Genomic DNA, 25,039 nt, shown 5'->3' on the forward strand with positions numbered 1-25,039 from the left:
GACCTACATGAGGGACCTTATATATGAATTACAAAGTTTGTAGATGAGTGCAACTTCAGACTCAAAACTAAGTCCTTGCGCTGTACATTTAGTGATAGAACTGAGTCAAGTTTTGCTGATTCTTCCTCAGCTAATGTGCATTCGGGAGTGTCATGGAACATTGTTCCCTTGTTATTCCAACTTAAGAGCTTTACAACAGTCAGGACAAACCAGCTCCCTTTACTAGCCACCTGAAATATTCATTCTTTCCATAACCAGCTCAAACTGACTACAGATTGTGCCATCAAAATGTACTGCAATTATTCACCCAGGCTGCTCTAATGGCATCTGAACGACCAAGGACAAGTGTACTAGCCACCTGCAGTTTCCCTCAAGCTGCACAACAGCATAACTTAGAAATATCTTGCTTGCTTTTAACCATTGTTGGGTCTATTCTGGAGCTCACTTCTCGATCATACTGTGGGGATCCTCTCATGAGAAGAACTACGGCAGTTCAAGGCAACAGCTCACCACTATCTCCTCAGGGGTAAAATTTGTAGTCTTCCCAGGCTTGCAAAAACTGAATAAAATGGTTCACAAGAAACAGATTATGATGTAAAATTAGTTAATAGAACAGTGAAATTGCAAAGTTAGAGAGAGAGAGACGAGTGTGAAACTGTGTCTCTAGCTAATTCAGTTTTGGGGTTGAGTAGATTTTCATTTTACTCAATAAATTTAATAAAAGTAACTTTACAGTTAGATAAACCTTGAAGTGAAACCATATCCATAATTAACATATCTCAAAATATTTGAACATTATTTGATGTCAACCTTTTGCAGCCGTATAACTTTTTATTGATGAAGATCAATTTCTTCCCTTGTGCAATGAGATGGTGCTTTGTGTGAATCAGGTTCTAACCTGACGATTCTGATGAAGAGGCAGAGGGAGCTGAGTGCTAACTCTCTTTGATCCAACATCTTTGTAAAAATATCAACTTTTCATATTTGACACTGAGAGATCAAATGGAAATAAGTTACAAGGTCAGACAACTGGAATGAATTAGTCTGGCAAGTATTTCAAGCTGCGGAATATAAATAATTCTAAAATTAAATAGAGTGAGATCACAAACTAAGTTGAGCACTCCAATCAAAATCAGAGTGATTCAATGTGAATCAAGTTCCAACTTCAAACATTAGCAAGAGATCTAAATGATGAAATCCACAACCAGCGGAGCTCTGCCCTGGCAGCTCAGGATAACTCAGTATGAATCGAGTCCGGTGCCAGTCAGACTGTACACACCTCCTGACATGGTCAGTACCCGTTTGTCACCTCGTATTATAAACACTACCTCAGGTACACCGGCTATCACTGGTCATCACAGGTAAACCCGCGTATTACTGGTTCCAAAGAGGACACATGAAGGCTGTGCTATTGATTAACAACAAGGCAGACAAATAGGTTCCAAATACTTTACTGTACAATTAGAATAGGGGATACATAACTATACATTGGTATTGAGTGCTGAAACACAAAACCACCTTCTCCTGCAAAATTCATAGCTTTTTGTTTTAAATTCTTCCCACGCAAAACATGATGCATTCTGGGGTGTGCAACGGAGTGAAGGCTGCGACAAAAATCCAGCTCGAAGCGGAGGCTTGTGATTGGGTGGTAAACCAGTCTGCCTGCACTGTCCGGCAGTTTGAGCAGTCACCATCCCATCCCTGTCTCTCCAAGTGGAGAGGGTTGAAAAGTAGGCACAACAGAATGGTCTGAGGAACCAAAGCACGTTTCCTCACAGACAGAATACAAGGCACTGGAGGAAAGTTGAACAGTGAATTATTGGGAACAGGGAGTTATGTTGGGCGGGGCGGGGGATGGAATCCTGGGTTATTAAGGGTAGGAAAGCAGACTTAAACTGGATATGTAGAGTTGTACCTCTACACCTGGCAAATCAGCAGCCAAGGGATGCCGGAGTCTGTACATTCTTTGGAAAACATCTGCCCTTTATATCCAAATCAGCACTGGGCAGGTTAAAAAGTACCAGGTTATATCCAGCAACAATGTTGTCACTTCAGATTAAAGCTGCTTTATCCCACAGAACCGCACCAAATGCTTTACATTTTACAGCTGAGGTGTATGGCTGTTTTGTCTGCAGCCATCTTGTTTAATCATCACCAATAATTGTAAACCACAAGGAATTTGTCTTGGTTCACAAGAACATTCCTCAACAGGAACAGTCACTGATAAACATTCAAAGCCGGAACGGTGGTGAATCACTCTAGGGTTAACAATGTACATGATTCCTTTTGCAAGAAGCTGCTCATTTAATTTATAAACTGCCCAAATTAAACACCACTTTCTGCCAAAAGTAAACCAATCAGTACCCTGGGGAGAGGAATGAAGATTTATATGTTTGCAAAACAGCAACTGACTAGCATGATGTAGTGACCTGCAAAATCTTCACTTTTAGTCACAGTGAAGGAATTAGGGCTTTCAAGTCTGATAGACAAGGCAGGTGTCCTTTCAGGCAGTGTCAATGCTCAGTGCTTAGTTTCCGTCAGTACAATGTTGGCTGTTACAAATATGAAGCATGACATTGACCACACCAGTACAAATACCACCCAGAAAGTGTGCTTGAATGGTGAGCTGTGCTTATTTTGAGCGTGACTTCCGAACACCAGTTCAGTGTCCTTTCTGCTGAAGTGAACCAAACAGGCAGGAATGATATACTGAATGCCTGTGCCTGCATAAGAACCAGTAATGCCCACCAGAGTCTCCAGGTCATGGGTGCAGAACGCCACTAGGATAGCGGGAATAATGGTGATCAGGGGAAAGACAATCCGGTCAATGAGCCACGGATACATTCCCCCTTCCCTGTGAAAGACGGTCTTCCAGTTATTACGCAAGGTAACTGCAATTATCGGGAAGTTTGTGCTGATTGTGAAAACTGGGAAAAGCCCTAAGAAGTAGCGGATAAAGGGCACACTGACGACATCACAGTTGCTAGTGAAGTTGAGAGTGTACATGTCCTTCAGGTTACTGAAGCAGAAGATGGCCGTGAAAGACAGTAAGCTGTAGAAGGCCAGGATGAGCACATAATCGACCAGGACCAATGTGTTCATGTGCTTCTTCTTACTGATGGGGGTGATGAGGGAGGGCAGGGAATGTTGACACATGAAAGAATAGACGCAGACACCAAACAAGTTGGGGATTCCGGAGAAGTTGGCAATCTGTGGATGACCCTCTCCTCTCCCTTTACTTATCCTGATCAAAGCCAGGATGATCATGATTGTAAAAGCTGAAAGGCAAGAAAACAATGGTTAGAAAATAAAGCAAGAATTTAACACATTGAAAGAACAGAAAAGAAAACAAAAATCAGAAACAAGCTACATAACAAAACCAGAATACTGGAAATACTCAGCAGGTCAGGCAACTTCTGTAGAGAGAGACACACACAATGCAACTGTTTTAGGCTATCACTTTGCATCATATTAAAATTAAAAGTGAGTGCTCCATCAAGCAGCTAAAGTTGATTGCTCCTGACTTCTGCCAACACATTTGCATTGGCCCAAGAGGATGCCAGCTTCAGTGGCATGAAAGCCAAGTGGCCTACAATGACTAGCTCACTTAACAAAAGCTCCATGGGGAAATTACCTGAATGCAAGCTGTGCAAGGAGCCACAGCAAAGATAGCTCTGGCCACTTCCCTCCCAAGTGTGAACGTGAAGCTGAATCTGTCCACCACATACATTCAATGGCCACTCTATCAGGGACCTCCCAAACCCAATGAAGTGGTCACCGAGTACATGCTTCTGGCCATCAGCTGCTGTAGCCCATCCACTTCGAGGTTCGACATGTTGTGCATTCAGAGAGGCTCTTCTGCACACCACTGTTGTAATCCATGGTCATGTGAGTTACCGTGCGCACCTGTCAGTTTGAATCAATGTGATCATTCTCCTCTGACCTCTCGAAATAACAAGACATTTTCACCCACAGAACTGCTGCTCACTGGATGCTTTTTGTTTTTCACACCATTCCCTGTAAATTGTTTTGTGTGAAAATCCCAGGAGATCAACAGATCCTGATATACTCAAACCACCCCATCTGGCACCAACAGTCAAAATCACTTAAGTGACATTCCTTCTCCATTCTGCTGTTTGGTTTCAAGAACAACTGAACTTCTTGACCATGTCTACTTGCTTTTATGCATTGTTGCATCATCACATGATTGGCTGATTAGATATTTGCATTAACAAGCAGGTGTACCTAATAAAGTGGCTGATAAGAGTATAAACCGTTGCCCAATATTTACTTAGGAGAAACCTGCTGTGCGTTGACCAACTTCTCATGCCTGTATGTTAGCAAATTCAAGTTTCAGTCATAACTCCGTCCATTATTGGATGTCAATTAGAAGAAAAAGATCAATTTCAAGTAGTTGGGGAGTAGGTGGTGGGGAAATGAGAATGAGAAGTGGAGTCTATAATATGAGTGGAAAGCAGGGAAATTGCTTGGAATATAATACTCATATAATATAGGCCATCCAAGATAAATTCCAGAAAATGCTGCACCTGAACCTCCTTCCATTATTTTTCATATTGGTATAACCCTCAATGTGCCTCCTTCTTATATTTACTAACTTTTCATTAAATGCACACAAACTCCAAAAGTACCTACACTTTTTCTAACTTCTCCCAGTTTGGATGCAAGGTCTCCGCCCTGAAACATTAACTGTTTCTGACTTCACAGCTGCTGCCCAACCTGATGCGTTCCAGCATTCTTTGTGTTAAGACTATATTGCCAGTTCCTCCTATTGTGTGATTCATATTGCTATCAGGGTTGGATAAAGAAATTCTACCAGTAGAAATATGACCTACTCTATCAGCACCTACAGTACATTAGGTCACATGGAAAAGTCCCTATCCAGTTCAAAAGTACTGTTCATATTTGCATTTCTTAAGACGTACAGGACCATTATCTCAGAGTTGATAGCAGGGGTGGTGAACTTTTTTGAGACCATGTGTGCAAATTGGCTGTAATCTAAAAAAAAATCTCACATGCCATGGTAACTTGAGCAGAGATTATTGCTGATAAATGAATTAGTAACAACAATTATTGGTGTTTACTGCAAAAACATTTCACTGTTCTCAGGTTGTAAAAAGAAATTACTTGCTGCTTCATTTGGCAGTAAAGATAATCATTATGCATCTTTTTATTATGAAGGGGGATTTATTATTGACAGGCAGCATTGCATGACATGTGCCAACAGAATCTTTGCATGGGCCATGGGTTCGCCATCCTCACAGCAACCCTATCAATCCCATTCCAGAATTATTTCCTTGTAATCCATTAACTCTCACCCAAACAACAGGAATTCTGCAGATGCTGGAAATTCAAGCAACACACATCAAAGTTGCTGGTGAACGCAGCAGGCCAGGCAGCATCTCTAGGAAGAGGTGCAGTCGACGTTTCAGGCCGAGACCCTTCGTCAGGACTAACTGAAGGAAGAGACCTCACCCAACTCTGCTACTATTCACCTGCACTAGTGACAACCTAGTGGCCAATTATCTACCTAGTATGTGGGATGAGACCATGGCACCTGGAGTAAATCTACCCTGTCACAGCAGAGAACATGCAAACTCTACATAGACAACACCAAGCCCAGTAATATGTCGGCAGTTCTAATGCTACCTTGTAAACATTTTTGTGTCATCTCCTCTGCCTCAATTCTCTTCCCAACAAGTTTTTCCAATGCGGAATTCATCAATTTCATCCACTTTGCCTCCAACTTCCACCCTGCCCTCAAATTTACCTGGTCCATTTCTGACACCTTCCTCCCTTTTCTCAATCTCTCTGTCTCCATCTCTGGAGAAAGCTTATCTACTGATGTCTATTACAAACCCATGGACTCTCACAGCTACCTGGACTATACCTCCAACCCTGCTCTTACTTGTAAAAACGCCATCCCCTACTCTCAATTCCTCTGCTTTCGCCGTATCTGCTCTCAGGATGAGGCTTTTCATTCCAGAACAAAGAAAATGTCCTACATCTTCAAAGAAAGGAGCTCCCCATCCTCCACCATCAACGCTCACCTCAACCGCATTTCTTCCATTTCATGCACATCTGCTCTCACCCCATCCATCCGCCACCCTACCAGGGATAGGGTTCCTCTTGTCCTCACCTACCACCCCACCAGCCTCTGCGTCCAGGACATAATTCTTCACAACTTTTGCCATCTCCAGAGGGATCCCACGTCAAGCACATCTTTCCCTCCACCTCCCCCCACTTTCTGCTTTCCGCAGGGATTGCTTCCTATGTGACTCCCTTGTCCATTCATCCCTCTCCACTGTAGCGGAACAAGTGCTACACCTGCCCCTACACCTCCATTCAGGGCCCCAAGCAGTCCTTCCAGGTGAGGCAACACTTCACCTGTGAGTCTGTTGGGGCACTTACTGTGTCTGGTGCTCCTGGTGTGGCCTCCTGTATATCAGTGAGACCCGAAGTAGATTGGGAGACTGCTTCGCCGAGCACCCATGCTCCGTCCACCAGAAAAAGTGAGATCAGTGGCCACCCATTCTAATCCCACTTCCCATTTCCATTCTGACATGTCAGTCCATGGCCTCCTCCACTGTCACGATGAAACCACACTCAGGTTGGAGGAACAACACCTTATATCCTGTCTGGATAGCCTCCAACCTGAAGGCACGAGCATCGATTTCTTGAACTTCTGGTAACGCGCCTCCACCCCCATTTCACCACTCCCCATCCCATTTTCCCCCTCTCATCTCCTTGCCTGTCCATCACCTCCCTCTGGTGCTCCTCCCCCCTTTTGTTTCTTCCATGGCTTTCTGTCCTCTTCTATCAGATTCCTCCTTCTCCAGCCCTCTATCTCTTTCACCAATCAACTTCCCAGCTCCTTACCTCATCCCTCCCCCTCCTGGTTTCACCTATCACCTTGTGTTTCTCTCTCCCCTCCCCTCACCTTTTAAATCTACTTCTCAGCTTCTTTCCCCAGTCCTGCTGAAGGGTCTCAGCCCGAAATGTTAAGTGTACTGCTTTCCCACAGATGTGCCTAGCCTGCTGAGATCCTCCAGCTTTTTGAGTGTTTTCCAAACCCGATTTTACTGCAAATGTGTCAAACAGTGATTGGTACAATCTATGGACAGTTTTTATCTTTTCCTCTAAAAAAAATGGTCTGTTATGCAACGAGATCAGAATCAGAATCAGGTTTATTATCACCGGCATGTGACGTGGAGTTTGTTAACTTAGCAGCAACTGTTCAACACACTACATAATATAGAAGAGAGAGAAAAAAATAAATAAAATAAAAATAATAGTAATAATAAATAAATAAGTCAATCAATTATGTATATTGAATAGATTTTAAAACTGTGCAAAAACAGAAATACTGTATATTTTAAAAAAAACTGAGGTAGTGTCCAAAGACTCAATGTCCATTTAGGAATCGGATGGCAGAGGGGAAGAAACTGTTCCTGAATCGCTAAGTGTGTGCCTCCTACCTGATGGTAACAGTGAGAAAAGGGCATGCCCTGGGTGCTGGAGGTCCTTAATAATGGACGCTGCCTTTCTGAGACACCACTCCCTGAAAATACCCTGTGTACTTTGTAGGCTAGTACCCAAGATGGAGTTGACTAGATTTACAACCCTCCGCAGCTTCTTTCGGTCCTGTGTAGGAGCCCCCCCTAAACCAGACAGTGATGCAGCCTGTCAGAATGCTCTCTATGCTACATCTATAGAAGTTTTTGAGTGTATTCATTGACATGCCTAATCTCTTCAAACTCTTAATAAAGAATAGCAAATGTCTTGCCTTCTTTATATCTACATCAATATGTTGGGACCAGGTTAGATCCTCAGAGATCTTGACACCCAGGGACTTGAAGCTGCTCACTCTCCCCACTTCTGATCCCTCCATGAGGATTGGTATGTGCTCCTTCGTCTCACCCTTTGAGTGCCAGGTTGTTGCTGCGGCACCACTCCACTAGTTGGCATATCTCACTCCTCTACGTCCTCTCGTCACCAGCTGAGATTCTACCAACAATGGTTGTATTGTCAGCAGATTTATAGATGGTGCTTGAGCTATGCCTAGTCACACAGTCATGTGTATATAGAGAGTAGAGCAGTGGGCTAAGCACGCACCCCTGAGGTGCACCAGTGTTGATCGTCAGCAAAGAGGAGGATATGTTATGACCAATCCGCACAGACTGTGGTCTTTTGCAGAGGGATGTACAGAGGCCCTGCTTCTGTAACCTCTCAATCAGGATTGTGGGAATGATGGTATTAAATGCTGAGATATAGTCGATGAACAGCATCCTGACATAGATGTTTTTGTTGTCCAGGTGGTCTAAAGCCATGCGTCTGCCGTTAACCTATTGTGGCGATAGGCAAATTGCAGTGGGTCCAGGTCCTTGCTGAGGCAGGAGTTCAGTCTCGTCATGACCAACCTCTCAAAGCATTTCATCACTGTCGATGTGAGTGCTACCGGGTGATAGTCATTAAGGCAGCCCACGTTATTCTTCTTAGGCACTGGTATAATTGTTGCCTTTTTGAAGCAAGTGGGAACTTCTGCCTGTAGCAGTGAGAGGTTGAAAATGTCCTTGAATACTCCCGCCAGTTGGTTGGCACAGGTTTTCAGAGTCTTACCAGGTACTCCATCGGGAACTTCCGCCTGGTGAGGGTTCACTCTCTTTAAAGACAGCCTAACATCGACCTCTGAGACGGAGATCACAGGGTCATCAGGTGCGGCAGGGATCTTCACAGCCGTAGTTGTGTTCTCCCTTTCAAAGGTTACAGGTGATCGCCAAATCCAGCATCAGTTTTCTGGTATCAACCCTATAACCATTCATTTTTGTGTCTAGATATTTACTGTTTTCTTAAATATAGTAACTCAGTCTTCAAGAAGCTTTGCAGGCTAGATAATTCCAAAAATTCACGAATTGCAAGGGATGAAATTTCTTCTCGTATTCGTTCTAGACGGTCAGCCCCGAACTTTGAGCCTCTGTTCTGGTTCTATGCACACAGACATGGAAAGCCATCCTTGCATCCACAGACAAGTTCCATAACAATATTGCATATTTTAATAAAATCATGTTATTCTTCAGAATGTCTGTTTCATCTCCCCTTGTATGACAAACCTAACATCCCAGGGATCAATATGGTCAACGGACACTGTCCTCCCTCTAACATGAGCAAATCTTTTCTTAGACAGGAAGACTGGACCTGCATGTACTCAGTATTCCAGACACCATCTCACCAGGACCCTGAATAATTGGAGCTAGATGCTGCCATTCTTAAACTCACATCCTTTTTCAGTGAAAATCAGCATACCCTTTGCCTTCCCACTTGTTTCCTGCACCAGCAATCTAACTTCCTGTGGTTTGAGTACAAGGACACCCAGATGTTACCACTGAACACCAACCCCTTTCAAACTTTCACCATTTAACAACTATTCTGCCTTACTAACAAAATTATATTATATTTCATCTGCCTTTTGCTTGCCCATTCATTGATATGTTGGCACTCCCCCACACCCTGTATGTATCCTTTTGCAGTCCACACTGTCAGCTAGCTTCAAATTATCAGCAAGCTTGGATATATTGCCCTTGTTCCAGATCATTCATATGGATTGTTAGCAACTAGAGCCCCAGTGTTGATCCCTGCAGAATCCAAGACCAAAAATTACCTGTTAATTCTGACTGTTTTTGTGCCCACTAACCAAACCAATGTCAAAGTTAACTTATTATTCCTAATACCAACCACTTGGAAATTGTTTCATAATCTCTCATATCACCTCTCTGAAGACCTAAAAATCTAATATGCCACAGTAATTAATTTGCTTCATTATGCTAGTTATAACCTCAAAAATAAATTCCTTATTTACAAACATCATTTTTCTTTCATTAATCAACGTGCATTCTGCCTCTCCTATTATCATAATAATACATTACAGTATTTGCCCCACGACTGATATCAGGCTAGCTGCTCTACACTTATGATTTCCTTTCTTAACCACTTCCCACCTTCCAGTCTGCAGGAACCTTGCTGGAATCCTTGGAATTTTGGAAATGGCGACGGTACAACGACCATCTCCACAGCAGTCATTGTTATACTCCTAGGGAACAGATCCTCAGACCCTGAGGGGTTATCACCTTCCAGCCCCATTCACTTCTCCAGCACTAATTTCTTTGTGCTCCTTATTTACTTTAGACTTGTATTTCTCTACTATTTCCAGAGGTTTTCTGTTTACTGCCTCTGTCTTCTGACAAAAGGCAACATAGACCTTCTCTCATATTCTACCTCCCTTTGCTTATCAGTGCTTTGGTCTCAAGGTGAATCAGAAATGCTCCCAATTCTTGCTACTGATCTTTGTTGACAATGTTATAAACATTTCCCTTTGATCTCAAACTATCACTGACAAAGGATAAGGACAGCGATCATTCAGGCTGATTTAAGGGAGCCAGGAAAGAATTAAAAAGCAAAGCTGCAGAAACAAAAAATAATTCTCTGCTGATGCAGCAAGTCCATGATAATGGAAACAAAATGGTACTGAGATTTGGTGAAAAGACACAGGCATGGAGGGATTTCGATTTCTGGGTCACTGGGGTCATAAAAATCTAAACAGGTTATATTGCGGCAAACAACAGGAATTCTGCAGATGCTGGAAATTCAAGCAACACACATAAAAGTTGCTGGTGAACGCAGCAGGCCAGGCAGCATCTCTAGGAAGAGATACAGTCGACGTTTCAGGCCGAGACCCTTCGTCAGGACCTAACAAAGGGTCTCGGCCTGAAACGTTGACTGTACCTCTTCCTAGAGATGCTGCCTGACCTGCTGCGTTCACCAGCAACTTTTATGTGCGTATATTGTGGCAAGGTGTTTTTGGTGAGGGGCAGGTAAGGAAGAGAGCTAAGATTAAGTTGGCAGAGATATGGACAGAGAATGCAGAATTTGGTTTGCGGAGGACAGCGTACACAAGGATCAACGGTATGGAGCACCTGCCTCAGAGTACCATGACAGCCTTCTGAAATGCCTCTGATAAAAATCAGTTAACTCATGTGATTATATAAATAAACAAAGTCATAAAAATGGTGAAAAATAAAAAAAATGATGTAATCAAAACACCTTAAGTTACCAGCAAATGATTGAGATGATGAAAGTAGCCAGACCTGGCTTCAGAGAGTACTTGGCTCCTTCCTTTAGAGACTCAGTATCCCACAGTGAGACCACTGGTGGATCTAGGACAGCCAGCCTGTTGCCCAGCTTGTTTGAGACTTGTAAGGTGCGTAGCCAAAAGCAGAGGTCCAAGATAAACTGAGCCACAAATGGCAACTATCAGTCATCTTGATTTGGCCCCATCATCTGGGAAAAAAGTAAATCCAGCAAACGCAGATTAAATGATTTGCTGAATTAGTTTGATATTTTTGATGAAGTAATTAAGGGAGGTGATAAAGACAAAGTGACTGTCAATATGGTTATGAACCAATGCTTTATGTGAAAGAAATGGTTATGAACCCAATGCTTTATGTGAAAGAAAATTTGAAATTCCAAGATTCAAAAGAATAGAGTTTGTTGATAATTCATTTTAAATGGAAATGCCTGTTGCACAGCATGATATTAGGAGATAAATTATCAAATCTACTGTGCATTACTCAGATGCCAGATTGAAGTGGCAGTACCTATAGCTCACTACAATCAAATGACCCACCCCCAACAGCCAATCTGTGATTGTGTGCAAAAGTTAGCCTTTAACTTAAGAAGCTGCTCTTATAAAAGGAACACACAGTCACGTGCATTCTTGAAACCTCAGTTCTGGCAATGTACTTACTGTGCAATGGATCAAATCAACCGTCTCTTTTGCAGAAAGTGAGTTCATTTTGCAAAATAAAATTCTTACCTATCCATCTCATCAGGGAGGTGATAATCTGGAGATATTTGGTCTTCTGCACATTGAAGAAGGTGAATGGCCCAAGAAGCAATGAAAACGCTGTCTGCATAACAATGGAAAGTGACAGCTATTAAGATGAACAGAACAAGGTCAAAATCTATAACATGGTTCCATTACAATATGACGCATAATGCTGCAGAAAAATAGGGCAATTATTCAGATCTTAATGTAACTTGTTAGGTGATGACTGTCCACATGGTGCATGGAACAGGTGCTGTTTACAACCTGGGTAGTTTTGACTCCTCTTTTACCACTGTTATCAAAAGTTCACATTCCTGAGGAAGTTTTACAGCATGGCTAAGGTGACAATTAGGAAAAAAAACTTCTGATTGCTTTAGTTGAGAGCTACGTAAGTTACATCCTAGAAAACCCTAAGATTACTGCCTGATTTTCCAGCTTTAAATATATATAATGTAAAATATATAACATGTAGTTCAAAGTTAAAAGTATATTTATTAAAGTACATATATGTCACCCTATACAACCCTGAGATTCATTTTCTTGCAAGCATTCACAGCAGATACAAAAATACAATGGAGTCCTCAGATAAAGATGGAGAAATTACCAATGTGCGAACGACAAACTGTGCAAATACAAACAAATAATAATACTGACAAAGTGATTTGCAGAGTCCTTAAAGGTCAATCTATACTAGTTTATGGAGTCAGTTTGACATTGAGGTGATTGAAGTTACCCACGGTCTTTCAGGAGTCTGATGGTGAAGGGTAAAAACTGTTCCTGAACCTGGTGGTGTGGGACCTCCTCCCCAATGAGAGCAGCAGGCAGAGAGCATAACCTGGATGAATGCTGTTTTCGTCTGGCAGTGCTCCATGTCGATGTGCTCAATGGTAGGAAGGGCTTTTCCTGTGATGGACTGGGCTGTGTCCACTACTTTTTGTAGGCACTTCTGATCCTGGGCATTAATGTTTTCATACCAGGCCATGATGCAACCAGTCAGGACAATGTGCATCTATAGAAGTTTGTCAAGTTTTAGATGACATCTCAAACCTGCACAAATTTCTATGGAAGTAGAGGTACTGCCATGCTATCTTTGTAATGACACTTACTTGCTGGTCCCAGGACGTATCCTCTGAAATGATAACATCAAAGAATTTAACATTACTGACCCCTCCATGTCCAATCTCCTGAAGAAGGCTGGCTCATGGACCACCAGTTTTCTCCTCTTATAGTCAATCGATGCTTTGGTTGTGATGACATTGAGTGAGAGGCTGTTGTGGCACCATTCAGCCAGGTTTTCGATCTCCCTCCTATATGCCAATTTGTCACCACCTTTGATTAGGACAATGACAGTGGCGTCGTCAGCAAACTTGAATACGGCACTGGAACTGTACCAAGCCACAGTCATAAATATAAAGTAAGTAGAACAGAGAGCTCAGCACACAGCCTTGAGGTATACCTGTCCTGATGGTGATTGTGGAGGAGATGATGTTGCCAGTCCGAACTGACTGAGGACTGCAAGTGAGAAAATCAAGGATCCTTTGCACAAGGAGGTATTGAGGCCGAGGTCTTTGCATATTGATTAATTTTGAGGGGTTCATAGCGTTGAATGCAAAGCTGTAGTCAATGTATGCATCTTCACTGTCCAGATGATCCAAAGCTGAGTGGAAAGCAAATGAAATGGCTACTGCTGTTGACCTGTTGTGATGGTGGGCAAATTGGAGTGGATCCAAGTCGCTCCTCAGGCAGGAGTTGATGTGTTTCATGACCAACCTCTCAAAGCATCTCATCACAGTGGATGGAAATGGTACTGGACAATGCTCATTGAGGCAGGATACCATGTTCTTCTTGGGCACCAGTCTGATTGAAGCTTGCCTGAAGTAGGCTGTGGAAGTGAGAAGTTAAAGATGTCAGCAAATACTCTAGCCGGTTGATTAGCACAGGTCTTCAGTGCTTGGTCTGGGCTAGATGCTTTCCATGGGTTCACCAACCTGAAGGATTCTCTTATGTTGGCCTCAGAGATTGAAATCACATGGTCATTTGGGGCTGCGAGAGTTCATGAAGGTGCCTCCATTTTCTGTCAATCAAAAAGAGCATAAAAGACACTGAGCTCATCTGAAAGTGAAACCTTATTGTCACATACTGCGCATCACTTGGTTTTACTTGGTAGGAAGTGACAGCACTGAAGCCCTGCCACAGCTGCCAAGCATCTTTCTGTGATTCAAGGTGAGACTGGAATTGCCTCCTCACACGTGAGGTGGCTTACCGCAGGTCATATCTGGACCACTTGTACTTTCCTTGGTCACCACACCTACATGCCATCAACCTAGCCCTCAGCAGACTGCAGAAGTCTTGGTTCACCCAAGGCTTCTGGTTGGGGAAGACTCTGAATGATTTTGTGGGGAAACCATGGTTGTCTGTGACATTCCGATCCTCTGATGAGTACTTGAAAGTGGTCCTGTTCAGCTACTCGAAGCAGGCATATTAAAAATAATTCACTGAACTAATCTCGGAAGAAGCGAATAACTATTTGCCAGTCATACAGTGAACTCTCAGAATTACTCTTGAAGGTGCTTCATGTCACAACTGCAAATACAAAATGTAACTCCAAATCACAGAGTAGGGATTAGATTTGAAGAGGAGGTCTCAGGGGTGAGGGAAAAAGGGCAGTCATAGGGATTTGCAAACAAGCATAACACTGGTGCAGGCTGGGAACAAATGCAAGACAGCAAGCAAAGGGACGAGGAGGGAACAGGGCTTGAGGAGCTAGAAAACAGGCCAAGCTCGGCAGGTTTTATAGGGAGAATCATGGATCTAACTAGAAGTTACGGAATAAAATCCATAGATAACCAAAAACTGTACAGGACAAAGCAGAGGCGATGACATTGTAGTTAGAGCACACTCCTGGTGATCACGTGAATGAAGCGCAAACTCATCCTCAATTTTTCAGCATTAATTGCAGAATTAATTTACTTAACAGAAAGTGAAAAAATAGCAGAAACTTAACACAGTACACATTACTAATATATTATTAACTCATTCGATTAAGATTGAATAGCTGTTATTTTTCTCTAATCATTCGGTATTCTCCCCAAACGACACTGAAGGTCAAGGCTTTGGTGATGGCAGAAACTTCCAATCGTCCAAGAGGGTTTGAGAAAGGAGATGTAATCTACATTCACAATGCAAGTGCTGAACCTGTAATAAAAACAGGCTCCCTCAGGATGGATTTAATCTAGTGAACATTATACAAGTTCTTGTTAGAAAATATTTTGAGATGAGTGGAGCAAGAAATCCTTTGTGGCAAATGCACCTTCTCTACACTGGACCGTTCCTTACATTGTGATTGGGCTTGCTGTAGACAAATCGATCAATTCATTGTAATTAGTCAACAACTCCATTACTCAGCTGCAAGGGCAGCAGAAGGATACAGATGGACCTTCAATCATTTATCAGCAGCAACTCCTACACTGCTCTTATGCGACTCCAGAGTGGGAATGCCCAGGAAGAAAGCACCTTTCAATGCAGCTGAGGGCCAAGTTGTCATTTTTAAACGATGCAGTGGGCAACAGAGGGGATGCTCTCTTCCCTGGCGCTGTATCACCTAGAAGACAGTGTGAGTTCCCATGGGGAACAAAGCAACACAGGCGATGCCTGGGCCACCACACATCACACGAAACTGCTGTTTATTTAAATAAAGCAGCTCAAATGAATGGAAAACTGACTTCAGTCTCCTTCAGAATAATTGCTGAACCTTGGTGTTCTGAAGGGAGAGACCCCTCCAGAAGTCCCCAGCATCCCAGATGTCAGTATGCAGCCAATCCAATTCACTCCACATGATATCACGAAGCAGCTGAAAGTACTGGATACTGCAAAGGCTATGGGCCCAGACAAAATCCCGGCAATAGTCCTGAAGACTTAGAAACATAGAAACATAGAAAATAGGTGCAGGAGTAGGCCATTCGGCCCTTCGAGCCTGCACCGCCATTTATTATGATCATGGCTGATCATCCAACTCAGAACCCTGCACCAGCCTTCCCTCCATACCCCCTGACCCCCGTAGCCACAAGGGCCATATCTAACTCCCTCTTAAATATAGCCAATGAACTGGCCTCAACTGTTTCCTGTGGCAGAGAATTCCACAGATTCACCACTCTCTGTGTGAAGAAGTTTTTCCTAATCTCGGTCCTAAAAGGCTTCCCCTCTATCCTCAAACTGTGACCCCTCATTCTGGACTTCCCCAACATCGGGAACAATCTTCCTGCATCTAACCTGTCCAATCCCTTTAGGATTTTATACGTTTCAATCAGATCCCCCCTCAATCTTCTAAATTCCAACGAGTACAAGCCCAGTTCATCCAGTCTTTCTTCATATGAAAGTCCTGCCATCCCAGGAATCAATCTGGTGAACCTTCTTTGTACTCCCTCTATGGCAAGGATGTCTTTCCTCAGATTAGGGGACCAAAACTGCACACAATACTCCAGGTGTGGTCTCACCAAGGCATTGTACAACTGCAGTAGTATCTCCCTGCTCCTGTACTCGAATCCTCTTGCTATGAATGCCAGAATACCATTCGCCTTTTTCACCGCCTGCTGTACCTGCATGCCCACTTTCAATGACTGGTGTATAATGACACCCAGGTCTCGTTGTATCTCCCCTTTTCCTAATCGGCCACCATTCAGATAATAATCTGTTTTCCTATTTTTGCCACCAAAGTGGATAACTCCACATTTATCCACATTAAATTGCATCTGCCATGAATTTGCCCACTCACCCAACCTATCCAAGTCACCCTGCATCCTCTTAGCATCCTCCTCACAGCTAACACTGCCACCCAGCTTCGTGTCATCTGCAAACTTGGAGATGCTGCATTTAATTCCCTCATCCAAGTCATTAATATATATTGTAAACAACTGGGGTCCCAGCACTGAGCCTTGCGGTACCTCACTAGTCACTGCCAGCCATTCTGAAAAGGTCCCGTTTATTCCCACTCTTTGCTTCCTGTCTGCTAACCAATTCTCTATCCACATCAATACCTTACTCCCAATACCGTGTGCTTTAAGTTTGCACACTAATCTCCTGTGTGGGACCTTGTCAAAAGCCTTTTGAAAATCCAAATATACCACATCCACTGGTTCTCCCCTATCCACTCTACTAGTTACATCCTCAAAAAATTCTATGAGATTCGTCAGACATGATTTTCCTTTCACAAATCCATGCTGACTTCGTCCGATGATTTCACCGCTTTCCAAATGCGCTGTTATCACGTCTTTGATAACTGACTCCAGCAGTTTCCCCACCACCGACGTTAGGCTAACTGGTCTATAATTCCCCGGTTTCTCTCTCCCTCCTTTTTTAAAAAGTGGGGTTACATTAGCCACCCTCCAATCCTCAGGAACTAGTCCAGAATCTAACGAGTTTTGAAAAATTATCACTAATGCATCCACTATTTCTTGGGCTACTTCCTTAAGCACTCTGGGATGCAGACCATCTGGCCCTGGGGATTTATCTACCTTTAATCCCTTCAATTTACCCAACACCACTTCCCTACTAACATGTATTTAGCTCAGTTCCTCCATCTCACTGGACCCTCTGTCCCCTACTATTTCTGGAAGATTATTTATGTCCTCCTTAGTGAAGACAGAACCAAAGTAATTATTTAATTGGTCTGCCATGTCCTTGCTCCCCATAATCAATTCACCTGTTTCTGTCTGTAGGGGACCTACATTTGTCTTTACCAGTCTTTTCCTTTTTACATATCTATAAAAGCTTTTACAGTCAGTTTTTATGTTCCCTGCCACTTTTCTCTCATAATCTTTTTTCCCCTTCCTAATTAAGCCCTTTGTCCTCCTCTGCTGAACTCTGAATTTCTCCCAGTCCTCAGGTGAGCCACTTTTTCTGGCTAATTTGTATGCTCCTTCTTTGGAATTGATACTATCCCTAATTTCTCTTGTCAGCCACGGGTGCACTACCTGCCTTGATTTATTCTTTTGCCAAACTGGGATGAACAATTGTTGTCGTTCATCCATGCAATCCTTAAATGCTTGCCATTGCATATCCACCGTCAATCCTTTAAGTGTCATTTGCCAGTCTATCTTAGCTAATTCACGTCTCATACCTTCAAAGTTACCCCTCTTTAAGTTCAGAACCTGTGTTTCTGAAATAACTATGTCACTCTCCACCTTAATGAAGAATTCCACCATATTATGGTCACTCTTACCCAAGGGGCCTCTCACGACAAGATTGCTAATTAACCCTTCCTCATTGCTCAAAACCCAATCTGGAATAGCCTGCTCTCTAGTTGGTTCCTCGACATGTTGGTTCAAAAAACCATCCCGCATACATTCCAAGAAATCCTCTTCCTCAGCACCTTTACCAATTTGGTTCACCCAATCTACATGTAGATTGAAGTCACCCATTATAACTGCTGTTCCTTTATTGCACACATTTCTAATTTCCCGTTTAATACCATCTCCGACCTCACTACTACTGTTAGGTGGCCTGTACACAACTCCCACCAGCGTTTTCTGCCCCTTAGTGTTATGCAGCTCTACCCATATCGATTCCACATCTTCCCGGCTTATGTCCTTCCTTTCCATTGCGTTAATCTCATCTTTAACCAGCAACGCCACCCCACCTCCCCTTCCTTCATGTCTATCCCTCCTGAATATTGAATATCCCTGAACGTTGAACTCCCATCCTTGGTCACCCTGGGGCCATGTCTCTGTGATCCCAACTATATCACAATCATTAATAACAATCTGCACTTTCAATTCATCCACCTTGTTACAAATGCTCCTTGCATTGACACACAAAGCCTTCAGGCGCTCTTTTACAACTCTCTTAGCCCTTATACAATTATGTTGAAAAGTGGCCCTTTTTGACGCTTGCCCTGGATTTGTCGGCCTGCCACTTTTACTTTACTCCTTACTACTTCTTGCTTCTACCCTCACTTTACACCCCTCTGTCTCTTTGCACTGGTTCCCATCCCCCTTTTGTGAACTAACCTCCTCACGCCTAGCCTCTTTAATTTGATTCCCACCCCCCAACCATTCTAATTTAAAGTCACCTCAGTAGCCCTCGCTAATCTCCCTGCCAGGATATTGGTCCCCCTAGGATTCAAGTGTAACCCGTCCTTTTTGTACAGGTCACGCCTGCGCCAAAAGAGGTCCCAATCCAAAAACTTGAATTCCTACCTCCTGCTCCAATCCCTCAGCCACGCATTTATCCTCCACCTCATCGCATTCCTACTCTCACTGTCGCGTGGCACAGGCAGTAATCCCGAGATTACTACCTTTGCGGTCCTTTTTCTCAACTCCCTTCCTAGCTCCCTATATTCTCCTTTCAGGACCTCTTCCCTTTTCCTACCTATGTCATTGGTACTTATATGTACCACGACCTCTGGCTCCTCATCCTCCCACTTCAGGATATCTTGAACACGATCAGAAATATCCTGGACCCTGGCACCAGGGAGGCAAACTACCATCCGGGTCTCTGGACTGCGTCCACAGAATCGCCTATCTGACCCCCTTACTATCGAGTCCCCTATCACAACTGCCCTCCTCTTCCTTTCCCTACCCTTCTGAGCTACAGGGCTGGACTCTGTGCCGGAGGCACGGCCACTGTCGCTTCCCCCGGGTAAGCTGTCCCCCCCAACAGTACTCAAACAGGAGTACCTATTGTTAAGGGGCACAGCCACCGGGGTACTCTCTATCACCTGACTCTTCCCCTTCCCCCTCCTAACCGTGACCCACTTGTCTGCCTCCCGTGGCCCCTGTATGACCACCTGCCTATAACTCCTCTCTATCAACTCCTCACTCTCCCTGACCAGACGAAGATCATCGAGCTGCAGCTCCAGTTCCATAACGCAGTCCCTTAGGAGCTGCATCTCGATGCATTTGGCGCAGATGTAGATGTCCGGGAGGCTTAGAGACTCCAGGGCCTCTCACATCCGACACCGAGAACAACAAACTGCCCTCACACTCATACTGCCCCTCTCCTCAAATAACAACAGAAAATGAATACCAAACCTTCCTCGCCTCGCCCGTTTCCGCCTAAGCCCATTGAGCCGAAGCCCTTAAGCCTTCACTCTGCTCCCAGCTCACTCCGCAGCCCGCAAACTCCGCTGCCCGCTGTATGAGGCTCTGTTCCTTTTAAATCTGCCGCGCTGCACTGCCCAACGTCACACGCCTGCGCAGTCCCGCCTCTCTGAACACCGATGGAGAAAAAAAAAAGAAAATTTCAAAAATGTCTTTCTCCGCACTCCCGCTCCGACTCTCAGACTTCCTTCTTCGAATCAAACCCGAAGCAGGATTTCTGCCCTTTAAATCTGCCTTTTAACAATGAAGAGCTTCAAGAATTGGCAGAGCAATGGATCCTGGGTGAATCTGAGGACATGGATGGAGAAGGGGAAACACCAGCAAGGAACCTCACCACAAAATCCCTCAGCACGGGCATCACCATAATCATGCAAATCATGACCAGTTCATCAATAATGACCCCGACTGGGATCAAAGCAATAAGGCAAAGAGAGGAGTTCTCCACATGATTTCCTGATACCAAGAACTGCTACATGAGATGAAACTTAAGAAAAGGCATACAAATTAGCCAGAGAAAGTGGCTCACCTGAGGACTGGGAGAAATTCAGAGTTCAGCAGAGGAGGACAAAGGGCTTAATTAGGAAGGGGAAAAATGATTATGAGAGAAAACTGGCAGGGAACATAAAAACTGACTGTAAAAGCTTTTATAGATATGTAAAAAGGAAAGGACTGGTAAAGACAAATGTAGGTCCCCTACAGACAGAAACAGGTGAATTGATTATGGGGAGCAAGGACATGGCAGACCAATTGAATAATTACTTTGGTTCTGTCTTCACTAAGGAGGACATGAATAATCTTCCAGAAATAGTAGGGGACAGGGGGTCCAGTGAGATGGAGGAACTGAGCGAAATACATGTTAGTAGGGAAGTGGTGTTAGGTAAATTGAAGGGATTGAAGGCAGATAAATCCCCAGGGCCAGATGGTCTGCATTCCAGAGTGCTTAAGGAAGTAGCCCAAGAAATAGTGGATGCATTAGTGATAATTTTTCAAAACTCGTTAGATTCTGGACTAGTTCCTGAGGATTGGAGGGTGGCTAATGTAACCCCACTTTTTAAAAAAGGAGGGAGAGAGAAACAGGGGAATTATAGACCGGTTAGCCTAACGTCGGTGGTGGGGAAACTGCTGGAGTCAGTTATCAAGGATGTGATAACAGCACATTTGGAAAGCGGTGAAATCATCGGACAAAGTCAGCATGGATTTGTGAAAGGAAAATCATGTCTGACGAATCTCATAGAATTTTTTGAGGATGTAACTAGTAGAGTGGATAGGGGAGAACCTGTGGATGTGGTATATTTGGATTTTCAGAAGGCTTTTGACAAGGTCCCACACAGGAGATTAGTGTGCAAACTTAAAGCACACGGTATTGGGGGTAAGGTATTGGTGTGGGTGGAGAGTTGGTTAGCAGACAGGAAGCAAAGAGTGGGAATAAACGGGACCTTTTCAGAATGGCAGGCAGTGACTAGTGGGGTACCGCAAGGCTCAGTGCTGGGACCCCAGTTGTTTACAATATATATTAATGACTTGGATGAGGGAATTAAATGCAGCATCTCCAAGTTTGCAGATGACACGAAGCTGGGTGGCAGTGTTAGCTGTGAGGAGGATGCTAAGAGGATGCAGGGTGACTTGGATAGGTTGGGTGAGTGGGCAAATTCATGGCAGATGCAATTTAATGTGGATAAATGTGAAGTTATCCACTTTGGTGGCAAAAATAGGAAAACAGATTATTATCTGAATGGTGGCCGATTAGGAAAAGGGGAGGTGCAACGAGACCTGGGTGTCATTATACACCAGTCATTGAAAGTGGGCATGCAGGTACAGCAGGCAGTGAAAAAGGTGAATGGTATGCTGGCATTTATAGCAAGAGGATTCGAGTACAGGAGCAGGGAGGTACTACTGCAGTTGTACAAGGCCTTGGTGAGACCACACCTGGAGTAGTGTGTGCAGTTTTGGTCCCCTGATCTGAGGAAAGACATCCTTGCTATAGAGGGAGTACAAAGAAGGTTCACCAGATTGATTCCTGGGATGGCAGGACTTTCATATGAAGAAAGACTGGATGAACTGGGCTTGTACTCGATGGAATTTAGAAGATTGAGGGGGGATCTGATTGAAACGTATAAGATCCTAAAGGGATTGGACAGGCTAGATGCAGGAAGATTGTTTCCGATGTTGGGGAAGTCCAGAACGAGGGGCCACAGTTTGAGGATAGAGGGGAAGCCTTTTAGGACCGAGATTAGGAAAAACTTCTTCACACAGAGAGTGGTGAATCTGTGGAATTCTCTGCCACAAGAAGCAGTTGAGGCCAGTTCATTGGCTATATTTAAGAGGAAGTTAGATATGGCCCTTGTGGCTACGGGGGTCAGGGGGTATGGAGGGAAGGCTGGGGCGGGGTTCTGAGTTGGATGATCAGCCATGATCATAATAAATGGCGGTGCAGGCTCGAAGGGCCGAACGGCCTACTCCTGCACCTATTTTCTATGTTTCTATGTAAATCTCGACGCCTGCTCAAAGAACAAGCCAAAGTTAAAGGAGGATCCACGGCCTGGTCCCTCCTGTAAGATGTAATCGACACCCGCTTCCCTCCGCCACTGCCGCAACGTGTTGCTGCTTCACTGATGTACCGGTTAGGCCTCTTTGTGTGTTTGTTACTCCACGAATTACTCTGTGTACATAACACAATATATCATACATCTTGGGTTTAATTTTTTTTTAAAAGTCAGGCACACATGTCTGCATGTTATAATGACCCTGCATGGCGCTGATTTACATATCGCTCCACCTGCGAGGAACGTATCCTTAGCATTAGCGGGGTATGAGTGTATTGCGTTCAGCTTTGAGTGAGCATTTTGGAGACAGTAACCAAAATTCCCTGACTATTAGATTGAATGGCTTATCATATGAGAAGCATTTGATGGTTCTGAGCTTGTACTCACTAAAATTCTGAAGAATGAGGGTGGATTTCATTGAGATCGATCAAATGTTGAAAGGCCTATATAGAGTGGATTGGAAAGGATGTTTCCTAAGGTTGAGGTGCCTAGGGCCAGAGAACACAGCATCAGAATAGAGGGATGTCCATTCAGAACAGAGATGAGGAGGAATTTCTGTTCATCACTGATTTGTGACTGAAGGATGGTTGTAGTTGGGAGCTGACTGTCCAAGGATACACATTGTAGCAGATGGATTGGAAGGTAGGCAGAGGGGGAGGTGTGGCTCTACTGGTAAAGAATGGCATCAAATCAGTAGAGAGATGTGACATAGGATCAGAAGATGTTGGATCCTTGTGGGTTGAGTTAAGAAACTGCAAGGATAAAAGGACGCCGATGGCAGATATATACAGGCCTCCCAACAGTGGCTGGGAGGTGGACCACAGATTACAACAGGAAATAGAAAAGTCGAATCAAAAGGGTAATGTTATGGTAGCCATAGGAGATTTTAACATGCAGGTCAATTGGGAAGATCAGGTTGGTAATGGACCTCAAGAGAGTGAGTTTGTTGAATGCCTAAGAGATAGCCTTTTTAGAGCAGTTTGTCATTGAGCCTACGAGGGGATCAGCTATACTGGATTGTGTGTTATGTAATGAACCAGAAGTGATTAGGGAGCTTAAGTTAGAAGAGCCCTTAGGAGGCAGTTATCACAATATGATTGTGTTCAACTTGAAATCTGATAGAGAGAAAGTAAAGTCTGATGTAGCAGTATTTCAGTGGAGTAAGGGAAATTACAGTGGTATGAGAGAGGAGTTGGCCAAAGTAAATTGGAAGGAGCTGCTGGCAGGGACATCAGCAGAGCAGCAATGGTGTGTGTTTCTGGGGAAAATGAGGAAGGTGCAGGACATATGTAATCCAAAAATGAAGAAATACTCAAATGATAAAGTAGTACAAACGTGGCTGACAAGGGAAGTCAAAGCTATTGTAAAAGCAAAAGAAAGGACATACAATAAAGCAAAAATTAGTGGGAAGATAGAGGACTGGGAGGTTTTTAAAAACCTACAGAGAGCAACTAAAAAAGTCATTAGAAAGGAAAAGATGAAATATGAAAGCAAGCTAGCAAATAATACCAAAGTAGATAGTAAAAGGTTTTTTCAAGTATGTTAAAAGTAAAAGAGAAATGAGAGTGGATAGAGGAGCACTAGAAAATAAGCAATAATAACAGGGGACAAGGAGATGACTGATGAACTAAATGAGTATTTTGCGTCAGTCTTCACTGTGGAAGACACTGGCAGTATGCCTGATGTTGTAGTATGTGAAGGAAGAGAAATGGGTGCAGTTACTATTACAAGAGAGAAGGTGCTCAAAAAGCTGAAAGACTTAAAGGTACACAAGTCACCTGGACCAAATGAACTGCACCCTCGGGCTGTGTACATATATCTACTGATGCCTCTGGACACATCTTCAGTGATGTTCCTGGATCATCGGGTAGATTCGGGTCTTTCAACATCGTACACCCTCCTCTAGGTGACCCAGCCAGGGCTGATCAGACCCCAGCTTGTGTCCAGATGACTAGCTACTAAGAGGTAGCAGTAGAGATTGTGGGGGCAGTAGTAATGATCTTTCAAAAATCATTGGACTCTGGCCTGGTGTCAGAGGACGAGAAAATTGCAAATGTCACTCCATTCTTTAAGAAAGGAGGAAGGCAGCAGAAAGGAAATTATTTTCGTGATTTTTATTAACGACCTGGATGTGGGGATAGAAGGATGGGTTGGCAAGTTTGCAGATGACACAAAGGTTGGTGGTGTTGTAGATAGTGTAGAGGATTGTCAAAGATTGCAGAGAGACATTGATAGGATGCAGAAGTGGGCTGAGAAGTGGCAGATGGAGTTCAACCCGGAGAAGTGTGAGGTGGTACACTTTGGAAGGACAAACTCCAAGGTAGAGTACAAAGTAAATGGCAGGATACTTGGCAGTGTGGAAGAGCAGAGGGATCTTGGGGTACATGTCCACAGATCCCTGAACGTTGCCTCACAGGTAGATAGGATAGTTAAGAAAGCTTATGGGGTGTTAGCTTTCATAAGTCAAGGGATAGAATTTAAGAGTCGCGGTGTAATGATGC

At 43.8% G+C, this 25,039-nt stretch overlaps 1 protein-coding gene across 3 annotated transcripts in view; it reads right to left on the reverse strand.

Moving 5' to 3' along the window:
• Positions 1–1,444: 1,444 nt before the first annotated feature.
• Positions 1,445–25,039, reverse strand: part of tmem104 (transmembrane protein 104) — a 170,034-nt gene continuing 146,439 nt past the window's right edge. For all 3 annotated transcript variants that reach the window (XM_072242293.1, XM_072242292.1, XM_072242294.1), the window contains 2 exons: positions 11,888–11,981; positions 1,445–3,278 (listed from right to left, as the gene is read on the reverse strand). In XM_072242293.1, coding sequence (XP_072098394.1) covers positions 2,521–3,278; positions 11,888–11,981 — 852 coding nt within the window. In that variant the 3' untranslated portion in view covers positions 1,445–2,520. The remainder of the gene's footprint in view (positions 3,279–11,887; positions 11,982–25,039) is intronic.

Source organism: Mobula birostris, chromosome 24 (assembly GCF_030028105.1).
Source record: "Mobula birostris isolate sMobBir1 chromosome 24, sMobBir1.hap1, whole genome shotgun sequence".
Lineage (NCBI taxonomy): Eukaryota > Metazoa > Chordata > Chondrichthyes > Myliobatiformes > Myliobatidae > Mobula > Mobula birostris.